Source organism: Onthophagus taurus, chromosome 11 (genome assembly GCF_036711975.1).
Source record: "Onthophagus taurus isolate NC chromosome 11, IU_Otau_3.0, whole genome shotgun sequence".
NCBI lineage: Eukaryota > Metazoa > Arthropoda > Insecta > Coleoptera > Scarabaeidae > Onthophagus > Onthophagus taurus.
The window spans coordinates 30117296-30145155 of NC_091976.1; the positions used below are offsets into that span (position 1 = coordinate 30117296).

At 26.7% G+C, this 27860-nt stretch overlaps 2 protein-coding genes across 3 annotated transcripts in view; both read right to left on the reverse strand.

Moving 5' to 3' along the window:
- The window catches only part of LOC139432213 (uncharacterized), a 200625-nt gene that overhangs the window by 49912 nt on the left and 122853 nt on the right, over positions 1-27860 (reverse strand). The gene's annotated exons all lie outside the window — the stretch shown is intronic.
- Positions 11989-27860, reverse strand: part of LOC111417459 (protein decapentaplegic-like) — a 73943-nt gene continuing 58071 nt past the window's right edge. For both annotated transcript variants that reach the window (XM_023049741.2, XM_023049739.2), the window contains exons 2-3: positions 25607-25926; positions 11989-13309 (exon numbers count right to left, since the gene is read on the reverse strand). In XM_023049741.2, the coding sequence (XP_022905509.2) occupies positions 12435-13309; positions 25607-25913 (1182 nt within the window). In that variant the 5' untranslated portion in view covers positions 25914-25926 and the 3' untranslated portion in view covers positions 11989-12434. The remainder of the gene's footprint in view (positions 13310-25606; positions 25927-27860) is intronic.

The following is a 27860-nucleotide window of genomic DNA, read 5'->3' on the forward strand; positions in this document are numbered from 1 at the left end:
TTTCAACATTTTCTAAATCACTTTTAAAAAATTGTGAAAAATTGATTTTTTGGTTAAATCATATGAAATTATCAGCAAATTATCAATAAAAGTGTCTAATTTCCAAAAGTGAGGTTGGTTTCGAAATATTACGTTTAGTTTTTGAGATATACATTTTTGAAACTCAATAAATTTTTCATTTTCTAAAATTTTTTTTATTTCTTCCATATTAGTTTAAAAAATATCTAAAAAATCGATTTCTTGATAAAATGTTATGAAATTGTCACCAATTTTTAATGAGAGTGTCTACTTTTCAATGATAAAGTTCGTTTCGAGATATCACTTTTAGTTTTTGAGATAAAAATGTTTAAATTCAACAAGAACTCAATTTTCAACATTTTCTAAATCACTTTTAAAAAATTGTGAAAAATTGATTTTTTGGTTAAATCATATGAAATTATCAGCAAATTATCAATAAAAGTGTCTAATTTCCAAAAGTGAGGTTGGTTTCGAAATATCACGTTTAGTTTTTGAGATATACATTTTTGAAACTCAAAAAATTTTTCATTTTCTAAAATTTTTTTTATTTCTTCCATATTAGTTTAAAAAATATCTAAAAAATCGATTTCTTGATAAAATGTTATGAAATTGTCACCAATTTTTAATGAGAGTGTCTACTTTTCAATGATAAAGTTCGTTTCGAGATATCACTTTTAGTTTTTGAGATAAAAATGTTTAAATTCAACAAGAACTCAATTTTCAACATTTTCTAGTTCACTTTTAAAAAATTGTGAAAAATTGATTTCTTGGTTAAATGATATGAAATTATCACCAAATTATCAATGAAAGTGTCTAATTTCCAAAAGTGAGGTTCGTTTCGAAATATCACGTTTAGTCTTTTAGGTATACATTTTTGAATCTAAACAATTTTTTTTAATTTCTAAAATTTTTTTATTTCTTACATATTAATTTAAAAAATGTCTAAAAAATCGATTTCTTGATCAAATGTTATGAAATTGTCACCAATTCTCAATGAGAGTGTCTACTTTTCAATGATAAAGTTCGTTTTGAGATATCACTTTTAGTTTTTGAGATATTAATCTTAAAACGCAATAAGAATTTCAAGTTCCAACATTTTCTAGAACAGTTTAAAAAAATTTCTGAAAAACCGATTTCTTGGCTAAATGATATGAAATTATCACCAAATTATCAATGAAAGTGTCTAATTTCCAAAAGTGAGGTTGGTTTCGAAATATCACGTTTAGTTTTTGAGATATACATTTTTGAAACTCAATAAATTTTTCATTTTCTAAAATTTTTTTTATTTCTTCCATATTAGTTTAAAAAATATCTAAAAAATCAATTTCTTAGTAAAATGTCATGAAATTGGCACCAATTGTCAATGAGAGTGTCTATTTTTCAATGATAGAGTTCGTTTCGAGATATCACTTTTAGTTTTTGAGATAAAAATGTTTAAATTCAACAAGAACTCAATTTCCAACATTTTCTAAATCACTTTTAAAAAATTGTGAAAAATTGATTTTTTGGTTAAATCATATGAAATTATCAGCAAATTATCAATAAAAGTGTCTAATTTCCAAAAGTGAGGTTGGTTTCGAAATATCACGTTTAGTTTTTGAGATATACATTTTTGAAACTCAATAAATTTTTCATTTTCTAAAATTTTTTTTATTTCTTCCATATTAGTTTAAAAAATATCTAAAAAATCGATTTCTTGATAAAATGTTATGAAATTGTCACCAATTTTTAATGAGAGTGTCTACTTTTCAATGATAAAGTTCGTTTCGAGATATCACTTTTAGTTTTTGAGATAAAAATGTTTAAATTCAACAAGAACTCAATTTTCAACATTTTCTAAATCACTTTTAAAAAATTGTGAAAAATTGATTTTTTGGTTAAATCATATGAAATTATCAGCAAATTATCAATAAAAGTGTCTAATTTCCAAAAGTGAGGTTGGTTTCGAAATATCACGTTTAGTTTTTGAGATATACATTTTTGAAACTCAAAAAATTTTTCATTTTCTAAAATTTTTTTTATTTCTTCCATATTAGTTTAAAAAATATCTAAAAAATCGATTTCTTGATAAAATGTTATGAAATTGTCACCAATTTTTAATGAGAGTGTCTACTTTTCAATGATAAAGTTCGTTTCGAGATATCACTTTTAGTTTTTGAGATAAAAATGTTTAAATTCAACAAGAACTCAATTTTCAACATTTTCTAAATCACTTTTAAAAAATTGTGAAAAATTGATTTTTTGGTTAAATCATATGAAATTATCAGCAAATTATCAATAAAAGTGTCTAATTTCCAAAAGTGAGGTTGGTTTCGAAATATTACGTTTAGTTTTTGAGATATACATTTTTGAAACTCAATAAATTTTTCATTTTCTAAAATTTTTTTTATTTCTTCCATATTAGTTTAAAAAATATCTAAAAAATCGATTTCTTGATAAAATGTTATGAAATTGTCACCAATTTTTAATGAGAGTGTCTACTTTTCAATGATAAAGTTCGTTTCGAGATATCACTTTTAGTTTTTGAGATAAAAATGTTTAAATTCAACAAGAACTCAATTTTCAACATTTTCTAAATCACTTTTAAAAAATTGTGAAAAATTGATTTTTTGGTTAAATCATATGAAATTATCAGCAAATTATCAATAAAAGTGTCTAATTTCCAAAAGTGAGGTTGGTTTCGAAATATCACGTTTAGTTTTTGAGATATACATTTTTGAAACTCAAAAAATTTTTCATTTTCTAAAATTTTTTTTATTTCTTCCATATTAGTTTAAAAAATATCTAAAAAATCGATTTCTTGATAAAATGTTATGAAATTGTCACCAATTTTTAATGAGAGTGTCTACTTTTCAATGATAAAGTTCGTTTCGAGATATCACTTTTAGTTTTTGAGATAAAAATGTTTAAATTCAACAAGAACTCAATTTTCAACATTTTCTAAATCACTTTTAAAAAATTGTGAAAAATTGATTTTTTGGTTAAATCATATGAAATTATCAGCAAATTATCAATAAAAGTGTCTAATTTCCAAAAGTGAGGTTGGTTTCGAAATATCACGTTTAGTTTTTGAGATATACATTTTTGAAACTCAAAAAATTTTTCATTTTCTAAAATTTTTTTTATTTCTTCCATATTAGTTTAAAAAATATCTAAAAAATCGATTTCTTGATAAAATGTTATGAAATTGTCACCAATTTTTAATGAGAGTGTCTACTTTTCAATGATAAAGTTCGTTTCGAGATATCACTTTTAGTTTTTGAGATAAAAATGTTTAAATTCAACAAGAACTCAATTTTCAACATTTTCTAAATCACTTTTAAAAAATTGTGAAAAATTGATTTTTTGGTTAAATCATATGAAATTATCAGCAAATTATCAATAAAAGTGTCTAATTTCCAAAAGTGAGGTTGGTTTCGAAATATCACGTTTAGTTTTTGAGATATACATTTTTGAAACTCAATAAATTTTTCATTTTCTAAAATTTTTTTTATTTCTTCCATATTAGTTTAAAAAATATCTAAAAAATCGATTTCTTGATAAAATGTTATGAAATTGTCACCAATTTTTAATGAGAGTGTCTACTTTTCAATGATAAAGTTCGTTTCGAGATATCACTTTTAGTTTTTGAGATAAAAATGTTTAAATTCAACAAGAACTCAATTTTCAACATTTTCTAAATCACTTTTAAAAAATTGTGAAAAATTGATTTTTTGGTTAAATCATATGAAATTATCAGCAAATTATCAATAAAAGTGTCTAATTTCCAAAAGTGAGGTTGGTTTCGAAATATCACGTTTAGTTTTTGAGATATACATTTTTGAAACTCAAAAAATTTTTCATTTTCTAAAATTTTTTTTATTTCTTCCATATTAGTTTAAAAAATATCTAAAAAATCGATTTCTTGATAAAATGTTATGAAATTGTCACCAATTTTTAATGAGAGTGTCTACTTTTCAATGATAAAGTTCGTTTCGAGATATCACTTTTAGTTTTTGAGATAAAAATGTTTAAATTCAACAAGAACTCAATTTCCAACATTTTCTAAATCACTTTTAAAAAATTGTGAAAAATTGATTTTTTGGTTAAATCATATGAAATTATCAGCAAATTATCAATAAAAGTGTCTAATTTCCAAAAGTGAGGTTGGTTTCGAAATATCACGTTTAGTTTTTGAGATATACGTTTTTGAAACTCAATAAATTTTTCATTTTCTAAAATTTTTTTTATTTCTTCCATATTAGTTTAAAAAATATCTAAAAAATCAATTTCTTAGTAAAATGTCATGAAATTGGCACCAATTGTCAATGAGAGTGTCTACTTTTCAACGATAAAGTTCGTTTCGAGATATCACTTTTAGTTTTTGAGATAAAAATGTTTAAATTCAACAAGAACTCAATTTCCAACATTTTCTAAATCACTTTTAAAAAATTGTGAAAAATTGATTTTTTGGTTAAATCAAATGAAATTATCACAAAATTATCAATAAAAGTGTCTAATTTCTAAAAGTGAGGTTGGTTTCGAAATATCACGTTTAGTTTTTGAGATATACATTTTTTAAACTCAATAAATTTTTTATTTTCTAAAATTTTTTTTATTTCTTCCATATTAGTTTAAAAAATATCTAAAAAATCGATTTCTTGATAAAATGTTATGAAATTGTCACCAATTTTTAATGAGAGTGTTTACTTTTCAATGATAAAGTTCGTTTCGAGATATCACTTTTAGTTTTTGAGATAAAAATGTTTAAATTCAACAAGAACTCAATTTCCAACATTTTCTAAATCACTTTTAAAAAATTGTGAAAAATTGATTTTTTGGTTAAATCATATGAAATTATCAGCAAATTATCAATAAAAGTGTCTAATTTCCAAAAGTGAGGTTGGTTTCGAAATATCACGTTTAGTTTTTGAGATATACATTTTTGAAACTCAAAAAATTTTTCATTTTCTAACATTTTTTTTTATTTCTTCCATATTAGTTTAAAAAATATCTAAAAAATCGATTTCTTGATAAAATGTTATGAAATTGTCACCAATTTTTAATGAGAGTGTCTACTTTTCAATGATAAAGTTCGTTTCGAGATATCACTTTTAGTTTTTGAGATAAAAATGTTTAAATTCAACAAGAACTCAATTTCCAACATTTTCTAAATCACTTTTAAAAAATTGTAAAAAATTGATTTCTTGGTTAAATCATATAAAATGATCACCACATTATCAATAAAAGTGTCTAATTTCCAAAAGTGAGGTTGGTTTCGAAATATCACGTTTAGTTTTTGAGATATACATTTTTTAAACTCAATAAATTTTTTATTTTCTAAAATTTTTTTTATTTCTTCCATGTTAGTTTAAAAAATATCTAAAAAATCGATTTCTTTATAAAATGTTATGAAATTGGTACCAATTGTCAATGAGAGTGTCTATTTTTCAATGATAGAGTTCGTTTTGAGATATCATTTTTAGTTTTTGAGATAAAAATGTTTAAATTCAACAAGAACTCAATTTCCAACATTTTGTAGAACACCTTTAAAAAAATTGTGAAAAATCGATTTCTTAGTCAAATGATATGAAGTTATTACCAACTTATTAATCAAAATGTCTAATTTCCAAAGGTGAGGTTCGCTTTAAGATATCACATTTAGTCTTAGAGATATACGTTTTTGAATTTTTCAATTTCTACAATTCTTTGATTTCTTACATATTAATTTAAAAAATGTCTAAAAAATCGATTTCTTGGTGAAATGTTATGAAATTGTCACCAATTAGAAATGAAAGCATCTACTTTTCAATGATACGGTTCGTTTTGAGATACCACTTTTAGTTTTCGAGATACAAATGTTTAAATTCAACAAGAACTCAATTTCCAACATTATTTAGATCACTTTTAAAAAATTTCTGAAAAATCAATTTCTTGATGTAATGATATGAAATTATCACCAAATTATCAATCAAAGTATCTAATTTCCAATGGTATGGTTCGTTTCGAGATATCACTTTTAGTTTTTGAGTATTTATCTTTTTTATAGATCAGTTTCAAAAATTTATAAAAAATTGATTTCTTCATGTTGAAAGACGTTAGAAAATTTATTGGGCATTGATTCTTTTACGCAAATTGCAGAACAAGGACTACAAGAACATACAAAAGATACCCCATGTATGGCCGAAAAAGGGATCGTAAGGTAAAAAGTATCTGCTGCCAATGTAAATGCTTGTTTAGAAAAGTAAAGTATAATTTGTAGAGTTGTTTTAAATGCCTGTCAGAATTTTTATACGTAATGGTAACTGAAATTTTCTCTTACAGGCCTTAAGAACAACTTTGTTGTGAAACAACTTGAAACCACGATAGTACTTGAGGGTTAAAAACTCCCGAATTCAAATCACAAAGAACCTTTATATTTCAATCTTTTGGTATTCCCGACATCCATCCGCCCTTCATTAGCGATTCCAATGCGGGACGTCTAATTTATTCCGGATTACTTGGTGTGCATACAAAGTCGCCAATAAACCTGTCGATATTAGTAATCGATTCAATGTTAATTCGAGAGCATTCCGATCTCCGGTAATCATTCTCACTAATTATTCAACACTCACAAGTTCAGGTTGTTGCGTACAAAACATGACTTAAATATACATACAATGTTACATTTCGAATAATATGAATATTTGGATTTTTATTTCACAATTTCAATTTCCTTATTCGTACAAGACAATTCATTTATAAAACCCACACGAAATTATTTTAGAAGACGCTGTTGCGTCTACCTATCGCGATAGGGAACCGAACATAATGGACCCATTAATATCAAAGGTCCGGGCGCGCGAGCAAATGGGCATTCCAACCGTGGACTTTCCCATGAAACGATACCATCGCTGGGTACATCCAACGTTCTCAAGGAGCGACATAATTAATATATAAAACGGCCAAGTCAACAGAAATGTAAGAGACCACCTCAAAAATTATTTCCTTACTTAAAAAAAATTAATTTTATTGATCATTGAGAAAGTTGTTCATTTAGGTGACGATAAAATGTTGAAGGGATGTAGGGATCGATGTTAATAAGCGTTGCGGATGTTATCTCTTTGCAGTAGTCAAGTTGAAAAGTGGTCGAAGTGGACGAAGAAGGAGAAGAGTTCCCGACACGGAATTCATATTATTGGTCCGAAGGAGTAGCATTCCGATCGGCGACGTTATCTCCGGTCCGATCTATGAAAGGGGGCCCGGTCCATTCGGCCGGGCCAAATGCCAGCTCTGATAAACACATTGAAAACAATCCGGAGCGCCACCGGACAAAGGAAATCGAAACAAATTAGTCAGGACAAGGGCCGGACCCCAATAATTCACGCGCCCTATCGGACCTCGGAGTGAATTAGTCAGGAATACGCTCCAATCGGACCTCGGATTGATAGATACCGACCAAAACCAATTATTACTGTACGATGTTTTTTTTTTCTTATATTACTAACGATGAGTTGCTGGAATTTAGAAAATTACTTGTTTTGATTTAATTTTTTAACTTTTAAACACTTTTTCCCTTCAAAAATACATTGTATAACATGTTAAGGTTATTATGACAACATTTAATCCTAACATCTAACATAACTCAATTTCATCCAAATTGAACAAGTTAATCCAGAAAGCAAAAGTGTCTAAACTTAACCCTCCGATAACTTACCCATTAATGCAAACTAAAAAAGCACAGTAATAACCATGGGATGTTTTAGAAGTATCACTCAATGATGTCAAATTGATGCCAATGATGACAATCTTTTTGTCAACCTTATCTGAAATACTTTGAGATAAACTTTTTTTTTATTTGTGCTTTATAAAATTGGAGTCAATACTGTTTAGAAACAAAAGTGATCAAAATAAAAGAGTTTGTGATATTTTGTTTTACAGCTATTCAAAATAGACAATAATAAAATAATAAACATAAAATTTCTGCAAAATCAATTTCTTAGTAAAATGTTATGAAATTGTCACCAATTGTCAATGAAAGCATCTACTTTTCAATGATAAAGTCCGCTTCGAGATATCACTGCTAGTTTTTGAGATAATAATGTTTAAAGTTAACAAGAATTTCAATTTCTAACATTTTCTAATTCAGTTTAAAAAATGTCTGAAAAATCGATTTCTTGGTTAAATGATATGAAATAAATTATCACCAAATTATTAATCAGGGTGTCTAATTTCCAAAGGTGAGGTTCGTTTCGAGATATCACATTTAATTTTTGAGGTATATATTTTTGAAACTCAACAAATTTTTCAATTTCTACAACTCTGACTTTTTTCATATTATTTTAAAAAATGTCTAAAAAATCGATTTCTTGATTAAATATTATGAAATTATCACCAATTGTTAATGAAAAAGTCTACTTTTCAATGATAAAGTTCGTTTCGAGATATCACTTTTAGTTCTCGAGATAAAAATGTTTAAACCCAACAAGAATTTCAATTTTTAACATTTTCTAGATTAATTTAAAAAATTTCTAAAAAATCGATTACTTGGTTAAATGATGTGAAATTATCACCAAATTATCAATCAGAGTGTCTAATTTCCAAAGGTGAGGTTCGTTTCATGATATCACTTTTAGTCTTTGAGATATACATTTTTGAAACACAACAAATTTTTCAATTTCTATAATTCTTTGATTTCTTACATATTAATTTAAAAAATGCCTAAAAAATTGGTTTTTTCGCAAAATGTTATGAAATTGTCACCAATTGTCAATGAAAGCGCCTAGTTTTCAATGATAAAGTTCGTTTTGGGATATCACTTTTAGTTCTTGAGATATAAGTTTTTAAACGCAATAAGAATTTTAATTTCCAACATTTTCTAGATTAATTTAAAAAATTTTCAAAAAATCGATTTCTTGGTTAAATGATATGAAATTATCACCAAATTATTAATCAAAGTGTCTAATTTCCAAAGGTGAGGTTCGCTTCAAGATATCACTTTTAGTCTTTGACGTATACGTTTTTGAAACTCGACAAATTTTTCAATTTCTACAATTCTTTTCATTTCTTACATATTAGTTTAAAAAATTTCCAAAAAATCGATTTCTTGGTTAATTGTTATGAAATTGTCACCAATTATAAATGAAAATGTCTACTTTTCAATGATAAAGTTCGTTTCGAAATATCACTTTTAATTTTTGAGATATCAATTAGCAAACTTAGCAAGAATTTCAATTTCCAACTTTCTACTAGATCAGTTTAAAAAAATGTATAAAAAATCAATTTCTTGTTAGAATGTTATGAAATTGTCGCCAATTATAAATGAAAATGTCTACTTTTCAATGATAAAGTTCGTTTCGAAATATCACTTTTAGTTTTTGAGATATCAATTTGCAAACTTAATAAGAATTTCAATTTGCAACATTTACTAGATCAGTTTAAAAAATTTCTGAAAAATCGATTTCTTGGTTAAATGATATGAAATTATCACCAAATTATCAATCAAAGTGTCTAATTTCCAAAGGTGAGGTTCGTTTCGAGATATCACTTTTAGTTTTTGAGATATAAATCTTAAAACTCAATAAGAATTTCAATACCCAATTTTTTTATAGATCAGTTTAAAAAAGTTTCTGAAAAATCGATTTCTTAGTAAAATATTATGAAATTGTTACTAATTGTCAATGAGAGTGTCTACTTTTCAATTATTCAGTCCGTTTCGAGATATCACTTTTACTTTTTGAGATATAAATCTTTAAACTCAGTAAGAATTTCAATTTCCAACATTTTATAGATCAGTTAAAAAAATTTCTGAAAAATCGATTTCTTGGTTAAATGATATGAAATTATCACTAAATTATCAATAAAAGTGTTTAATTTTCAAAAGTAAGGTTCGTTTCGAGATATCACCTTTAGTTTTTGAGATATCAATTTGGAAACTCAATAAAAATTTCAATACCCAACTTTTTTATAGATCAGTTTAAAAAATTTCTGAAAAATCGATTTCTTGATTAAATGATATGAAATTATCACCAGATTATAAATCAAAGTTTCTAATTTCCAAAGGTGAGGTTTGTTTTAAGATATCACCGTCAGTCTTTGAGATATACAATTTTGGAACTCAACAAATTTTTCAATTTCTAAAATTCTTTGATATCTTACATATTATTTTAAAAAATGTCTAAATAATCGATTTTTTGATTAAATATTATAAAATTATCACCAATTGTTAATGAAGGCGTCTACTTTTCAGTGATAAAGTTCATTTTGAGATATCACTTTTAGTTTTTGAGATATCAATTTGCAAACTCAGTAAGAATTTCAATATTCAACTTTTTACCATCTCATTTTAAATGTTTATAAAAAATCGCTTTCGTGGTTAAATGATATGAAATTATCACCACATTATCAATTAGAGTGTCTAATTTCCAAGGGTGAGGTTCGTTTCGAGATATCACCTTCAGTCTTTGAGATATACAATTTTGAAACTCAACAAATTTTTCAATTTCTATAATTCTTTGATTTCTTACATATTAATTTAAAAAAATGCCTGAAAAATTGGTTTCTTGGTAAAATGTCATGAAATTGTCACCAATTGTCAATGAAAGCGTTTACTTTTTAATGATAAAGTTCGTTTTGAGATATCACTTTTAGTTCTTGAGATATAAGTTTTTAAACGCAATAAGAATTTTAATTTCCAACATTTTCTAGATTAATTTAAAAAATTTTCAAAAAATCGATTTCTTGGTTAAATGATATGAAATTATCACCAAATTATCAATCAGAGTGTCTAGTTTCCAAGGGTGAGGTTCGTTTCAAGATATCACCTTCAGTCTTTGAGATATACAATTTTGAAACTCAACAAATTTTTCAATTTCTAAAATTCTTTGATATCTTACATATTATTTTAAAAAATGTCTAAATAATCGATTTTTTGATTAAATATTATGAAATTATCACCAATTGTTAATGAAGACGTATACTTTTCAATGATAAAGTTCATTTTGAGATATCACTTTTAGCTTTTGAGATATCAATTAGCAAACTCAATATTTATCTTTTTTATTGATGAGCTTAAAAAAATTTATAAAAAATCAATTTCTTAGTTAAATATTACGAAATTGTTACCAATTAGCAATCTACTTTTCAATGATAAAGTTCGTTTCGTGATATCATTTTTAGTTTTTGAAACAAACAAATATTTTCTGATTTACTATACAGGGTGATTCTCAACCTATACGCATAAACTGAGGGATTTATTTTTTAGGACAAATAATGACTAATAGATGAAAAAATTGTATATAATAATAAATTGTATATTATTTTTTAAGTCGTAGAAATTTCATCGTCCATTTCGTTTCGTTCTTGTGCGTGAAGCAGGTTGTTGAAGAAGAGGACTTTATTTGTTCTTTTAAATATTCAGTTATTCGTGGCCGATGTGGTAACATGTCGCTTACTTAAGTTGCATCGGGCGTAAAAGTTGTCATCGTAAATTCGTTATATGAAGCGGTCAATCTTGATCGGTCATATACGGCGTCTCAAACTCTTCGTTCTTCACCTCTTCGTTTCTCGCTCACTCGGATATATTGTGGTATGTAAATAAATATGTAAATGGAGGACGGGTTTTTCGAATAATGATTAACACGACCAATCTTTTCGGCTCAATAGTTTTTAATTTTTATAATAATAATCATATATACAGTCTGTACAAAAAAATCTTTTTAATCGTTTATCGATTAAAATAAAAAAGGTGAAGTGAAAAAATAGTAAGAGCGGGTTCTTTTAGTACAACGTTTAAAAATAATTTCGCTATATATATTAACTGTACAATATGCACACGATCACTAAACAAATAAAAATAAATATCCTTAGCAGGTACGTTTAAATTACTTTACAGCATGACTGAAAAAATAGCGTTAACAGCGTTCAAATTAATATTATACCAAAAATGTTATTTCTTTTTAAGAGGAACGTTCAAAAACGATTAAATTTCAACATTTTTGGTATTTCTCCTTACGGTAAAACAAAAATATCGTCCAGCGTTATTTTAAGTTCCCTTCAAGACAAGTAAAGGTGTTAATTAGGAGCAATTTGACAGAAACATTGTCGGGCGTAAGGTAAGAAGTGTTCTGCGACGAACTTTCACAACAACTCGAGCTCACGCGTCGTGCTCGTGAACCGTTCAAAAACGGTTGCTACAAATTCTGTTACATTACACAGTTTAAAAAATGAAAAAAAAAACATATTTTATCATTATAACACGTTAAAAACTACAATCACAGACGGGTTTCGCGCGACTTTTGCCGCAGAAATAATAAGACTTACACTTAATTCATTAGACAATAAAAATTCATAAATATTGAAGAGTCTTCAGGTTTCACTGGAATAATCTATTTCATTCAAAAAGTTTTATTTTTATCGGTTAATTAGTTTTATTTTTGAATCACAGACACTGAAAACCACTACCGACAACCACAACCTACCACTGTCATTTCTTTGTAATTTTTCAAAACTACTTTTTTATCGTCGTCGTCCAAATACAACATTGATATACTATTAAGCGCCGTTGGTACACAACATGCTTTTGGTACACTCGAAGGATTAACAGAATTAACTATCGTTTGAATGATGGCATGGTTGGTGGTATTCATATGTTCCGCTAATGGGTAATTACACTCTCCATGACAATAATAAGCATCATATCCAGGTGGTGCAACAATCCAAGATTCCCAACCGACCTCTTTAAAATCAACAAACATCGGGTATCTCTTACACGGTTCTTGTTCCTTTCTACGTTTTCCTTTTCTAGCAGCTCTTTTTACCCTTTTCTCTAAGATTTCTTCGCCTGTTACATCACCGTATTTACCATCATCGGTGTACGTAAATAAAACTGGCTCTTTTATTGACCAATTTTCATCACTCTCCCCAACATCTCGTCTTAATCGTACGTGTTTTAATAATTTCTTTTTCGATTTTTCTTTGATACCACCAACTCTATAAACGGAAATAACTAAACCATAATTACTTTTTGGAAAATCCTTCCATCGTTGAATAACGGGGAACACATCTAAACTAATCGATGAATTTTGTGTAACATCCACCAATTTACTATCGATAATCCTGGTTATGGGGTCGCTTTTCCCACGTATTCCGGGTCTAATAATATCCGTAACAATAATCCTTTGGTAGATTTCGTCGGATTCCGGGGTGCGATCGATGATGTCTCGATGAACCACGATTTCGGCTGCTTTCAGTTTTTCGTTTTTCGGTATCGATTTGATGTCGAATTTGTACCGAAACTTATGGTGGCCTGGAAACTTGGCGTCGTCCGCGCTCTCTGGAAAAAAGATTGAGAGAAACTCGTTAGAATTGGACGAAGGAATTTGTCACGGTTCGTGTTATTTAAAGGTGCTCTCGGGTGTCCTAGTTTTTACTGGATTACTGGCGCCAGTTGAATATACCTGATGGTTTTTGGTTTTTGAATTGGTCAAAGAAAAAAATAACAATTCTTTGTAAATTATAACATGTATATTTTCAATTACACAGCTTTATTTAAAAAAAAACCTTTAATGTTTAAGATAAGAAGTTTTAAATTCAATATCGGTTTAAAAAATATCTAAAAAATCGAGTTCTTGGTAAAATGTTATGAAATTATCACCAAATTATCAATCAAAGTGTCTAATTTCCAAAGGTGAGGTTCGTTTCGAGATCTCACTTTTAGTCTTTGAGATACGCGTTTTTGAAACTCAACAAATCTTACAATTCCTAAAAATTTTCTATTTCTTACATGACATTAGTTTAAAAAATTTCTAAAAAATCGATTTATTGATGAAATATTATCAAATTATCACCAATTATAAAAGAAAGCGTCTACTTTTCAATGATAAAATTCGTTTCGAGATATCACCTTTAGTTTTTGAGATATAAACGTTTAAACTCACTGATTTTTTCGATCAGTTTAAAAAAATTGTGAAAAATCGATTTCTTAGTAAAATGTTATGAAATTATCACCAAATGTCAATGAAAGCATCTACTTCTCAGCGATAAAGTTCGTTTCGAGATATCACTTTTAGTTTTTGAGATATCAATTAGCAAACTTAGTAAGAATTTCAATCTCCAACTTTCTACTAGATCAGTTTAAGAAAATGTATAAAAAATCGATTTCTTGGTGAAATGATATGAAATTATTGCCAAATTATCAATCAAAGTGTCTAATTTCCAAAGGTGAAGTTCGTTTCGAGATATCACTTTTAGTTTTTGAAATAAAAATGTTTAAACTCAACAAGAATGTCAATATTTACCTTTTTTATTGATGAGTTTAAGAAAAATTATAAAAAATCAATTTTTTAGTTAAATATTACGAAATTGTTACCAATTATCAATGAGAGCATCTACTTTTCAATGATAAAGTTCATTTCGAGATATGACTTCTAGTTTTTGAGATAAAAATGTTAAGCACAACAAGAATCTCAAGTTCCAACATTTTCTCGATAAGTTTAAAAAATGTCCAAAAAATCAATTTCTTGGTAAAATGATATGAAATTATCGCCAAATTAACAATCAAAGTGTCTAATTTCCAAAGGTGAGGTTCGTTTCGAGATATCACTTTTAGTTTTTGAAATAAAAATATTTAAACTCAACAAGAATGTCAATATTTATCTTTTTTATCAATGAGTTTAAGAAAATTTATAAAAAATCAATTTCTTAGTTAAATATTACGAAATTGTTACCAATTATCAATGAGAGCATCTACTTTTCAATGATAAAGTTCGTTTCGAGATATCACTTCTAGTTTTTGAGATAAAAATGTTAAGCATAACAAGAATCTCAATTTCCAACATTTTCTCGATAAGTTTAAAAAATGTCCAAAAAATCGATTTCTTGGTAAAATGATATGAAATTATCACCAAATTATCAATCAAAGTGTCTAATTTCCAAAGGTGAGGTTCGTTTCAAGATATCACATTTAGTCTTTGAGATATACATTTTTGAAACACAAAAAATTTTTTAAATTCAAAAATTTTTTTATTTCTTACATATCAGTTTAAAAAATTTCTAAAAAATCGATTTCTTGGTAAAATGTTATGAAATTGTCACCAATTGTCAATGAAAGCAACTACTTTTCAATGATAAAGTCCGCTTCGAGATATCACTTTTCGTTTTTGAGATAAAAATGTTTAATCTCAACAAGAATATCGATTTCCAACATTTGCTAGATCACTTTTAAAAAATTCCTAAAAAATCAATTTTTGGTTAAATGATATGAAATTATCACCAATTGTTAATGAAGACGTCTACTTTTCGATGATAAAGTTCATTTCGAGATAGCATTTTTCGGTTTTGAGATAAAAATGTTTAAACTCAACTAGAATTTCAATTTCCAACATTTTCTCGATCAGTTTAAAAAATTTGTGAAAAATCGATTTCTTGGTTAAATGATATGAAATTATCACCAAATTATAAATCAAAGTGTCTAATTTCCAAAGGTGAGATTCGTTTCGAAATCTCACTTTTAGTCTTTGAGATATACGTTTTTGAAACTCAACAAATCTTACAATTCATAAAATTTCATTAGTTTAAAAAATTTCTAAAAAATCGATTTCTTGATAAAATATTACGAAATTGTCACCAATTATCAATAAAAGCGTCTACTTTTCAATGATAAAGTTCGTTTCCAGAAATCACCTTTAGTTTTTGAGATAAAAATGTTTAAACTCAACAAGAATATCGATTTCCAACATTTTCTAGATCACTTTTAAAAAATTTCTAAAAAAATCAATTTCTTTGTTAAACGATATGAAATTATCACCAGTTGTTAATGTAGGCGTCTACTTTTCAATGATAAAGTTCATTTCGAGATAGCATTTTTCGGTTTTGAGATAAAAATGTTTAAACTCAACAAGAATTTCAATTTCCAACATTTTCTCGATCAGTTTAAAAAATTTGTGAAAAATCGATTTCTTGGTTAAATGATATGAAATTATCACCAAATCATAAATCAAAGTGTCTAATTTCCAAAGGTGAGGTTCGTTTTGAAATCTCACTTTTATTCTTTGAGATATACGTTTTTGAAACTCAACAAATCTACAATTCCTAAAATTTCATTAGTTTAAAAAATTTCTAAAAAATTGATTTCTTGATAAAATATTACGAAATTGTCACCAATTATCAATAAAAGCGTCTACTTTTCAATGATAAAATTCATTCCGAGATATCACTTTTCGGTTTTGAGATAAAAATGTTTAAACTCAACAAGAATTTCAATTTCCAACATTTTCTCGATAAGTTTAAAAAATTTGTGAAAAATCGATTTCTTGGTTAAATGATATGAAATTATCACCAAATTATAAATCAAAGTGTCTAATTTCCAAAGGTGAGGTTCGTTTTGAAATCTCACTTTTATTCTTTGAGATATACGTTTTTGAAACTCAACAAATCTACAATTCCTAAAATTTCATTAGTTTAAAAAATTTCTAAAAAATTGATTTCTTGATAAAATATTACGAAATTGTCACCAATTACCAATAAAAGCGTCTACTTTTCAATGATAAAGTTCGTTTCGAGATATCACTTTTAGTTTTTGAGATAAAAATGTTTAAACTCAACAAGAACATCGATTTCCAACATTTGCTAGATCACTTTTAAAAAATTTGTGAAAAATCGATTTCTTGGTTAAATGATATAAAATTATCACTAAATTATAAATCAAAGTGTCTAATTTCCAAAGGTGAGGTTCGTTTCGAAATCTCACGTTTAGTCTTTGAGATATACGTTTTTGAAACTCAACAAATCTTACAATTCATAAAATTTCATAGTTTAAAAAATTTCTAAAAAATCGACTTCTTGATAAAATATTATGAAATTGTCACCAATTATAAATGAAAGCGTTTACTTTTCAATGATAAAGTTCGTTTTGAGATATCACTTTTCGTTTTTGAGATAAAAATGTTTAAACTCAACAAGAATTTCAATATCCAACAATTTCTCGATCAGTTTAAAAAATTTGTGAAAAATCGATTTCTTGGTTAAATGATATGAAATTATCAACAAATTATAAATCAAGGTGTCTAATTTCCAAAGGTGAGGTTCGTTTCGAAATCTCACTTTTAGTCTTTGAGATGTACGTTTTTGAAACTCAACAAATCTACAATTCCTAAAATTTCATTAGTTTAAAAAATTTCTAAAATATTGATTTCTTGATAAAATATTACGAAATTGTCACCAATTATCAATAAAAGTGTCTACTTTTCAATGATAAAGTTCATTTCGAGATATCACTTTTAGTTTTTGAGATAAAAATGTTTAAACTCAACAAGAAAATCGATTTCCAACAGTTTCTAGAACACTTTTAAAAATTTCTAAAAAATCAATTTCTTGGTTAAATGATACGAAATTATCACCAATTGTTAATGAAGGCGTCTACTTTTCAATGATGAAGTTCATTTCGAGATATCACTTTTCGTTTTTCAGATAAAAATGTTTAAACTCAACAAGAATATCGATTTCCAACATTTGCTAGATCACTCTTAAAAAATTTCTAAAAAATCGATTTCTTGGTTTAATGATATGAAATTATCACCAAATTATAAATCAAAGTGTCTAATTTCCAAAGATGAGGTTAGTTTCGAAATCTCACTTTTAGTCTTTGAGATATACGTTTTTGAAACTCAACAAATCTTACAATTCATAATATTACATTAGTTTAAAAATTTCTAAAAAATCGATTTCTTGATAAAATATTACGAAATTGTCACCAATTATCAATAAAAGCGTCTACTTTTCAATGATAAAGTTTATTTCGAGATATCACTTTTAGTTTTTGAGATAAAAATGTTTAAACTCAACAAGAACATCGATTTCCAACATTTTCTAGATCACTTTTAAAAAATTTCTAAAAAATCAATTTCTTGGTTAAATGATATGAAATTATCACCAATTGTTAATGAAGGCGTCTACTTTTCGATGATAAAGTTCATTTCGAGATAGCATTTTTCGTTTTTGAAATAAAAATGTTTAAACTCAACAAGAATTTCAATTTCCAACATTTTCTCGATCAGTTTAAAAAATTTGTGAAAAATCGATTTCTTGGTTAAATGATATGAAATTATCACCAAATTATAAATCAAAGTGTCTAATTTCCAAAGGTGAGGTTCGTTTTGAAATCTCACTTTTAGTCTTTGAGATATACGTTTTTGAAACTCAACAAATCTACAATTCCTAAAATTTCATTAGTTTAAAAAATTTCTAAAAAATTGATTTCTTGATAAAATATTACGAAATTGTCACCAATTACCAATAAAAGCGTCTGCTTTTCAATGATAAAGTTCGTTTCGAGATATCACTTTTAGTTTTTGAGATAAAAATGTTTAAACTCAACAAGAACATCGATTTCCAACATTTGCTAGATCACTTTTAAAAAATTTGTGAAAAATCGATTTCTTGGTTAAATGATATGAAATTATCACTAAATTATAAATCAAAGTGTCTAATTTCCAAAGGTGAGATTCGTTTCGAAATCTCACATTTAGTCTTTGAGATATACGTTTTTGAAACACAACAAATCTTACAATTCATCAAATTTCATAGTTTAAAAAATTTCTAAAAAATCGATTTCTTGATAAAATATTACGAAATTGTCACCAATTATCAATAAAAGCGTCTACTTTTCAATGATAAAATTCATTTCGAGATATCACTTTTCGTTTTTGAGATAAAAATGTTTAAACTCAACTAGAATTTCAATTTCCAACATTTTCTCGATCAGTTTAAAAAATTTGTGAAAAATCGATTTCTTGGTTAAATGATATGAAATTATCACCAAATTATAAATCAAAGTGTCTAATTTCCAAAGGTGAGGTTCGTTTTGAAATCTCACTTTTAGTCTTTGAGATATACGTTTTTGAAACTCAACAAATCTACAATTCCTAAAATTTCATTAGTTTAAAAAATTTCAAAAAAATTGATTTCTTGATAAAATATTACGAAATTGTCACCAATTATCAATAAAAGCGTCTACTTTTCAATGATAAAATTCATTTCGAGATATCACTTTTTGTTTTTGAGATAAAAATGTTTAAACTCAACTAGAATTTCAATTTAAAACATTTTCTCGATCAGTTTAAAAAATTTGTGAAAAATCGATTTCTTGGTTAAATGATACGAAATTATCACCAAATTATCAATCAAAGTGTCTAATTTCCAAAGGTGAGGTTCGTTTCGAAATCTCACATTTAGTCTTTGAGATATACGTTTTTGAAACACAACAAATCTTACAATTCATCAAATTTCATAGTTTAAAAAATTTCTAAAAAATCGATTTCTTGATAAAATATTATGAAATTGTCACCAATTATAAATGAAAGCGTCTACTTTTCAATGATAAAGTTCGTTTCGAGATATCACTTTTCGTTTTTGAGATAAAAATGTTTAAACTCAACAAGAATTTCAATTTCCAACAATTTCTCGATCAGTTTAAAAAATTTGTGAAAAATCGATTTCTTGGTTAAATGATATGAAATTATCAACAAATTATAAATCAAAGTGTCTAATTTCCAAAGGTGAGGTTCGTTTCGAAATCACACTTTTAGTCTTTGAGATATACGTTTTTGAAACTCAACAAATCTACAATTCCTAAAATTTCATTAGTTTAAAAAATTTCTAAAACATTGATTTCTTGATAAAATATTACGAAATTGTCACCAATTATCAATAAAAGCGTCTACTTTTCAATGATAAAATTCATTTCGAGATATCACTTTTCGGTTTTGAGATAAAAATGTTTAAACTCAACAAGAATTTCAATTTCCAACATTTTCTCGATCAGTTTAAAAAATTTGTGAAAAATCGATTTTTTGGTAAAATGTTATGAAATTATCACCAAATTATAAATCAAAGTGTCTAATTTCCAAAGGTGAGGTTCGTTTCGAAATCTCACTTTTAGTCTTTGAGATATACGTTTTTGAAACTCAACAAATCTTACAATTCATAAAATTTCATAGTTTAAAAAATTTCTGAAAAATCGATTTCTTGATCAAATATTACGAAATTGTCACCAATTATCAATAAAAGCGTTTACTTTTCAATGATAAAGTTCGTTTCGAGATATCACTTTTCGTTTTTGAGATAAAAATGTTTAAACTCAACAAGAACATCAATTTCCAACATTTTCTAGATCACTTTTAAAAAATTTCTAAAAAATCAATTTCTTGGTTAAATGATATGAAATTATCACCAATTGTTAATGAAGGCGTCTACTTTTCAATGATAAAGTTCATTTTGAGATACCACTTTTAGCTTGTGAGATAAAAATGTTTAAGTTCAAGAACAATTTCAATTTCCAACATTTTCTAGATCATTTTTAAAAAATTTCTAAAAAATCGATTTCTTGGTTAAATGATATGAAATTATCACCAAATTATAAATCAAAGTGTCTAATTTCCAAAGGTGAGGTTCGTTTCGAAATCTCACTTTTAGTCTTTGAGATATACGTTTTTGAAACTCAACAAATCTTACAATTCCTAAAATTTTATTAGTTTAAAAGAATTTCTAAAAAATCGATTTCTTGATAAAATATTACGAAATTGTCACCTATTATAAATGAAAGCGTCTACTTTTCAATGATAAAGTTCGTTTCGAGAAATCATTTTTAGTTTTTGAGATAAAAATGTTTAAACTCAACAAGAAAATCGGTTTCCAACAGTTTCTAGAACACTTTTAAAAATTTCTAAAAAATCAATTTCTTGGTTAAATGATATGAAATTATCATCAATTGTTAATGAAGGCGTCTAGTTTTCAATGATAAAGTTTGTTTCGAGAAATCACTTTTCGTTTTTGAGATAAAAATGTTTAAACTCAACAAGAATTTCAATTTCCAACATTTTCTCGATCAGTTTAAAAAATTTGTGAAAAATCGATTTCTTGATTAAATGATATGAAATTATCACTAAATTATAAATCAAAGTGTCTAATTTCCAAAGGTGAGGTTCGTTTCGAAATCTCACATTTAGTCTTTGAGATATACGTTTTTGAAACACAACAAATCTTACAATTCATCAAATTTCATAGTTTAAAAAATTTCTAAAAAATCGATTTCTTGATAAAATATTATGAAATTGTCACCAATTATAAATGAAAGCGTCTACTTTTCAATGATAAAGTTCGTTTCGAGATATCACTTTTCGTTTTTGAGATAAAAATGTTTAAACTCAACAAGAATTTCAATTTCCAACAATTTCTCGATCAGTTTAAAAAATTTGTGAAAAATCGATTTCTGGGTTAAATGATATGAAATTATCACCAAATTATAAATCAAAGTGTCTAATTTCCAAAGGTGAGGTTCGTTTTGAAATCTCACTTTTAGTCTTTGAGATATACGTTTTTGAAACTCAACAAATCTTCTAATTCCTAAAATTTCATTAGTTTAAAAAATTTCTAAAAAATTGATTTCTTGATAAAATATTACGAAATTGTCACCAATTACCAATAAAAGCGTCTACTTTTCAATGATAAAGTTCGTGTCGAGATATCACTTTTCGGTTTTGAGATAAAAATGTTTAAACTCAACAAGAATTTCAATTTCCAACATTCTCTCGATCAGTTTAAAAAATTTGTGAAAAATCGATTTCTTGGTTAAATGATATGAAATTATCACCAAATTATAAATCAAGGTGTCTAAATTCCAAAGGTGAGGTTCGTTTTGAAATCTCACTTTTAGTCTTTGAGATATACGTTTTTGAAACTCAACAAATCTACAATTCCTAAAATTTCATTAGTTTAAAAAATTTCTAAAAAATTGATTTCTTGATAAAATATTACGAAATTGTCACCAATTACCAATAAAAGCGTCTACTTTTCAATGATAAAGTTCGTTTCGAGATATCACTTTTCGGTTTTGAGATAAAAATGTTTAAACTCAACAAGAATTTCAATTTCCAACAATTTCTCGATCAGTTTAAAAAATTTGTGAAAAATCGATTTCTTGGTTAAATGATATGAAATTATCAACAAATTATAAATCAAAGTGTCTAATTTCCAAAGGTGAGGTTCGTTTCGAAATCTCACTTTTAGTCTTTGAGATCTACGTTTTTGAAACTCAACAAATCTACAATTCCTAAAATTTCATTAGTTTAAAAAATTTCTAAAATATTGATTTCTTGATAAAATATTACGAAATTGTCACCAATTATCAATAAAAGCGTCTACTTTTCAATGATAAAATTCATTTCGAGATATCACTTTTCGGTTTTGAGATAAAAATGTTTAAACTCAACAAGAATTTCAATTTCCAACATTTTTTCGATCAGTTTAAAAAATTTGTGAAAAATCGATTTCTTGGTTAAATGATATGAAATTATCACCAAATTATAAATCAAAGTGTCTAATTTCCAAAGGTGAGGTTCGTTTTGAAATCTCACTTTTAGTCTTTGAGATATACGTTTTTGAAACTCAACAAATCTTACAATTCCTAAAATTTCGTAGTTTAAAAAATTTCTAAAAAATTGATTTCTTGATAAAATATTACGAAATTGTTACCAATTATCAATAAAAGCGTCTACTTTTCAATGATAAAATTCATTTCGAGATATCACTTTTCGGTTTTGAGATAAAAATGTTTAAACTCAACAAGAATTTCAATTTCCAACATTTTCTCGATCAGTTTAAAAAATTTGTGAAAAATCGATTTCTTGGTTAAATGATATGAAATTATCACCAAATTATAAATCAAAGTGTCTAATTTCCAAAGGTGAGGTTCATTTCGAGATCTCACTTTTAATCATTGAGATATATGTTTTTGAAACTCAACAAATCTTACAATTCATAAAATTTCATTAGTTTAAAAAATTTCTAAAAAGTCGATTTCTTGATAAAATATTACGAAATTGTCACCAATTATAAATGAAAGCGTCTACTTTTCAATGCTAAAATTCATTTCGAGATATCACTTTTCGGTTTTGAGATAAAAATGTTTAAACTCAACAAGAATTTCAATTTCCAACAATTTCTCGATCAGTTTAAAAAATTTGTGAAAAATCGATTTCTTGGTTAAATGATATGAAATTATCAACAAATTATAAATCAAAGTGTCTAATTTCCAAAGGTGAGGTTCGTTTCGAAATCTCACTTTTAGTCTTTGAGATCTACGTTTTTGAAACTCAACAAATCTACAATTCCTAAAATTTCATTAGTTTAAAAAATTTCTAAAAAATTGATTTCTTGATAAAATATTACAAAATTGTCACCAATTATCAATAAAAGCGTCTACTTTTCAATGATAAAATTCATTTCGAGATATTACTTTTCGGTTTTGAGATAAAAATGTTTAAACTCAACAAGAACATCGATTTCCAACATTTGCTAGATCACTTTTAAAAAATTTGTGAAAAATCGATTTCTTGGTTAAATGATATGAAATTATCACCAAATTATAAATCAAAGTGTCTAATTTCCAAAGGTGAGGTTCGTTTCGAAATCTCACTTTTAGTCTTTGAGATATACGTTTTTGAAACTCAACAAATCTTCTAATTCCTAAAATTTCATCAGTTTAAAAAATTTCTAAAAAATCGATTTCTTGATAAAATATTACGAAATTGTCACCAATTATCAATAAAAGCGTTTAGTTTTCAATGATAAAGTTCATTTCGAGATATCACTTTTAGTTTTTGAGATAAAAATGTTTAAACTCAACAAGAATATCGATTTCCAACATTTGCTAGATCACTTTTAAAAAATTTCTAAAAAATCAATTTCTTGGTTAAATGATATGAAATTATCACCAATTGTTAATGAAGGCGTCTACTTTTCAATGATAAAGTTTGTTTCGAGATAGCATTTTTCGGTTTTGAGATAAAAATGTTTAAACTCAACAAGAATTTCTTACATTTTCTCAGTTTAAAAAACTTCTGAAAAATCAATTTCTTGGTTAAATGATATGAAATTATCACCAACTCATCAATGAAAGTGTCTAATTTCCAAAAGTGAGGTTCGTTTCGAAGTATCACTCTTAGTCTTTGAGATATACACTTTTGAAACTAAGCAAATATTTCAATTTCTAAAATTTTGATGATATTAGTTTAAAAGATTTCTAAAAAATCGATATCTTGACAAAATGTTATGAAATTGTCACCAATTATCAATAAAAGCGTCTACTTTTCAATGATAAAGTTTCGTTTTGAGATATCACCTTTAGTTTTTGAAATATACGTTTTTGAAACTCAACAAATTTTTCAATTTTTAAACTTCTTTTATTTCCTACATATCAGTTTAAAAATGTCTAAAAAATCGATTTCTAGGTTAAATGTTATGAAATTATCACTAATCATAAATGAAAATGTCTATTTTTCAACGATAATGTTCGTTTCGAGATATCACTTTTAGTTTTTGAGGTATCAATTTGTAAACTCAATAAAAATTTCAATACCCAACATTTTTATAGATCAGTTTAAAAAATTTCTGAAAAATTAATTTTTTAATGAAATGATATGAAATTATCACCAAATCATAAATCAAAGTGTCTAATTTCCAATCGTGAGGTTCGTTTCGAAATATCACTTTTAGTTTTTGAGATATACATTTTTGAAATTCAACAAATTTTTTTTTTTTACTTTAAAAAAATTTTTAAAAATTGATTTCTCAGTAAAATGTTATGAAATTGTCACCAATTGTCAATGAAAGCGTCTACTTTTTAATGATAAAGTTCGTTTTGAGATATCATTTTTAGTTTTTGAGATAAAAATGTTTAAACTCATCAAGAATTTCAATTTCCAACATTTCTAGATCAGTTTAAAAAATTTCTGAAAAATCGATTTCTTGATTAAATGATATAAAATTATCACCAAATTATAAATCAAAGTATCTAATTTCCAATCGTGAGGTTCGTTTCGAAATATCACTTTTAGTTTTTGAGATATACATTTTTGAAACTCACAAATTTTTGAATTTCTAAAATTCTTTGATTTCTTGTTTAAAAAAGTTACAAAACATCGATTTCTTGGTAAAATATTATGAAATTGTTACCAATTGTCAATGAGAGTGTCTACTTTTCAATGATAAAGTCCGTTTCGAGATATCACTTTTACTTTTTGAGATATAAGTCTTTAAACTCAATAAGAATTTCAATTTGCAACATCAGTTAAAAAAAATTCTGAAAAATCGATTTCTGGATTAAATGATATGATAAGTTTCGTTTCAAGATATCACTCTTAGTTATTGAGATATAAATTTTTAAACTCAACGAATAGTACAGTAATAAAATTTACAAGATCCATTTGGGACAGTTTGTGAGCCAGTATAAGCAAATGGTATTGAGAAATTGCTAACTATTCAAAGTAACTCAGATTGAGATTACAAATAACTTTTATGAGAGGCAACTTATTTTTTTTATTTTTTATAACTTCCTCCCTTTTTTCAAAAAGAATTCTTAAAGTAACTTAATTGATACTTAATTATACCAATTTCTAAGAAAAAATCAAAATTCCAACTAAACCATAATTGTTTGAAGCGCAAAAACTAAAAGGGACTCAACATAACACCGTAACGAATCGGCTCTTATTGTTATTTAGCACCTTTATAGCCGCTTCACGGTTAATAACACCGATCGAATAAGTGAGACATTTTATTATTTAAAAGAAATTCTTACCTATATGCGTAAAACTGCGCACGGTGTTAGCATTTCTTGTATTAAGACCAGGTTTTGCAATCGCCACCGTATCTCTATGCCCAGACATGTGTTTTTGATATAATTCCAAAAGGGCGGGAGGTATTATCACTTTTGATCTGTCCACGTTGCTAGGTCTCTTTTTAAATCCAAAAAGTGACATTAAACCCGTTTCGACTTCGGCTAAAACTTCTTTTGATGAAGGTGGTGTCGATTGGGACGCGGAGCTCCGCGTTAATTCCACGAAAAACGCCACCAATAATAGCCAGTAGTATATCGGATAATGCATTGTTGAATGAAACCTAGAAAGAAAGAAAGAATTAGAATTTCTAACGATGTAAAGAAAATGTAAAATAATAGTTGTGCAACGTTGTCTTATTATAAGGCCGATAAAAATCATCTGTTGTTCGCTCTGGAAACGAACAATAAGGTCAGAACGCGACCAAGATTATATGTGTGGAATGAATTGATAACAAAGTGAAACGAAAAAGAGCTAAGAAGTTCGAATTTAATCGATTTTCAATTATAAATTGAGATTTTTTTAACTTTGAATAATGGTAAAGTGCATTTTATTTGTCGTATAGATGCAGTTGTGTTGCGCAAAGTTCAAGGTAATACTGGGCGCATTAACATAGAATCGATTAAAAGAGTTTTTCCTGCCCACATCCGTACTAAATATAAACTTTTTCGCATTCCAAGCCGCTCGGCGAGTTGGTGTTTTTCCCGCATTTAAATTAAGTAAGGACGAAATGGAAATAGTTCTTAGAAAATGAAAATAAAAATAATTGTATTTCTAATTGAGCAATAATTAAAATTTTTATTTGACGATTTTAACCCGTCCACTTTGGTTATCTAATGAATTATTTACAAATTTCAATTAATTTACGCAACAATTATTTATGCACAGTGAAATTCCAAAGAATGTAGTGCGAGATCGAACTGCTTTCAACCGGATTACAAATCAAACCTGTAATATTTATTTTACAGAAAAAAATTTTACTTTTACAATTTCTTCGATAACTAAAAGCAACCAAAGATATTGTAAACAAACCATTTTAAAGTAAAACTTAAAGATAACTGACACATTTACATACGGATAAAAAAATTCTTATTACAAGCACGCTACTGCTACTTTTAATACTTTTCTTCTGATGCTAAAGTAAAGTTATTCGTGCATCCGTGCAAAGTGGTCGTTAGTTTAATTTGCAACATTAGCAGAATAAGCTGGAGCGATCATTTTTTTTTTGGGTCCGTTTGAAAAGGAACTGTTAAGAAAAGAGCTTGTTTGTATGGAATAGCATCTAATTAGGGAACGGTGCAAGTATTTCTCTCTACCATAGAGGTCATATAAACGAGTTGTTCACCTTTGAACGTAACTCTTCGTCCGTTTTGGTGAAAGCTGAGAATCGGACATTAAAATTCTGAAAATGCCTTTTAAAAAATATTTTTTTTCTTGGTTAAAAAGTGAGAAATTCTTTAAAATTGTTTTTTGATTAATAATCGAGGTATTCATTTAATGAAAACTCATGCCAGAAGTTTAATTTTCTGTTCCATTGTAAACTGAGAAGATTCAAAATAGATTAATGTGTTCATATGATTATAATTATGAACTATCGAGTTTATTGATAAAAATTATGTAGTCTGAGCCGCAAGCGATTTTGGATTAATCAAAAAAAATCTGTTTCTTACATCCTCACTTTAGCCAAGGTCACTTGCGACCGAGGCGCTATAATATATTCACCACTCTTGGGTTCATATCGTTTTAGTTGTGCAGAAACGACCCCGGCTTAATTTCAGAAAATTCAGGATAAATTCATTAAACACAGCCGAGGCGCTGCAATATATTGATTACTATTGGTCACTTCGAACTTGTTTCTGAAGAAGGATGCAACATGGCATCCGAAACGTCAAACATTTTTTCAAAAAAAGCATGGATTAACCCGAAAGTTTCTAGTTCTAGGTCTAGTGTTAGTTCTAGTGATAGTACCGACCGTGAAAGCCTTCGTACTTATAAAAGAGACTTTCTTAGGGCAAAAGCCACCAACATTTTAACGAATTTTCTAAGTAATGAGGAATCCCCTACTTGGGTAGAGTCACACCTCACATTTTTGGAGAAAAAACCAAGAAGTTCCTGAAAGATAATCCTTCCTTACACATCACTAAAGCAGATAAGGGCTCAATCACGGTCATTTTAACGACATATTCTTACATTGTGAAGGCAACAGGTTTGCTAAAC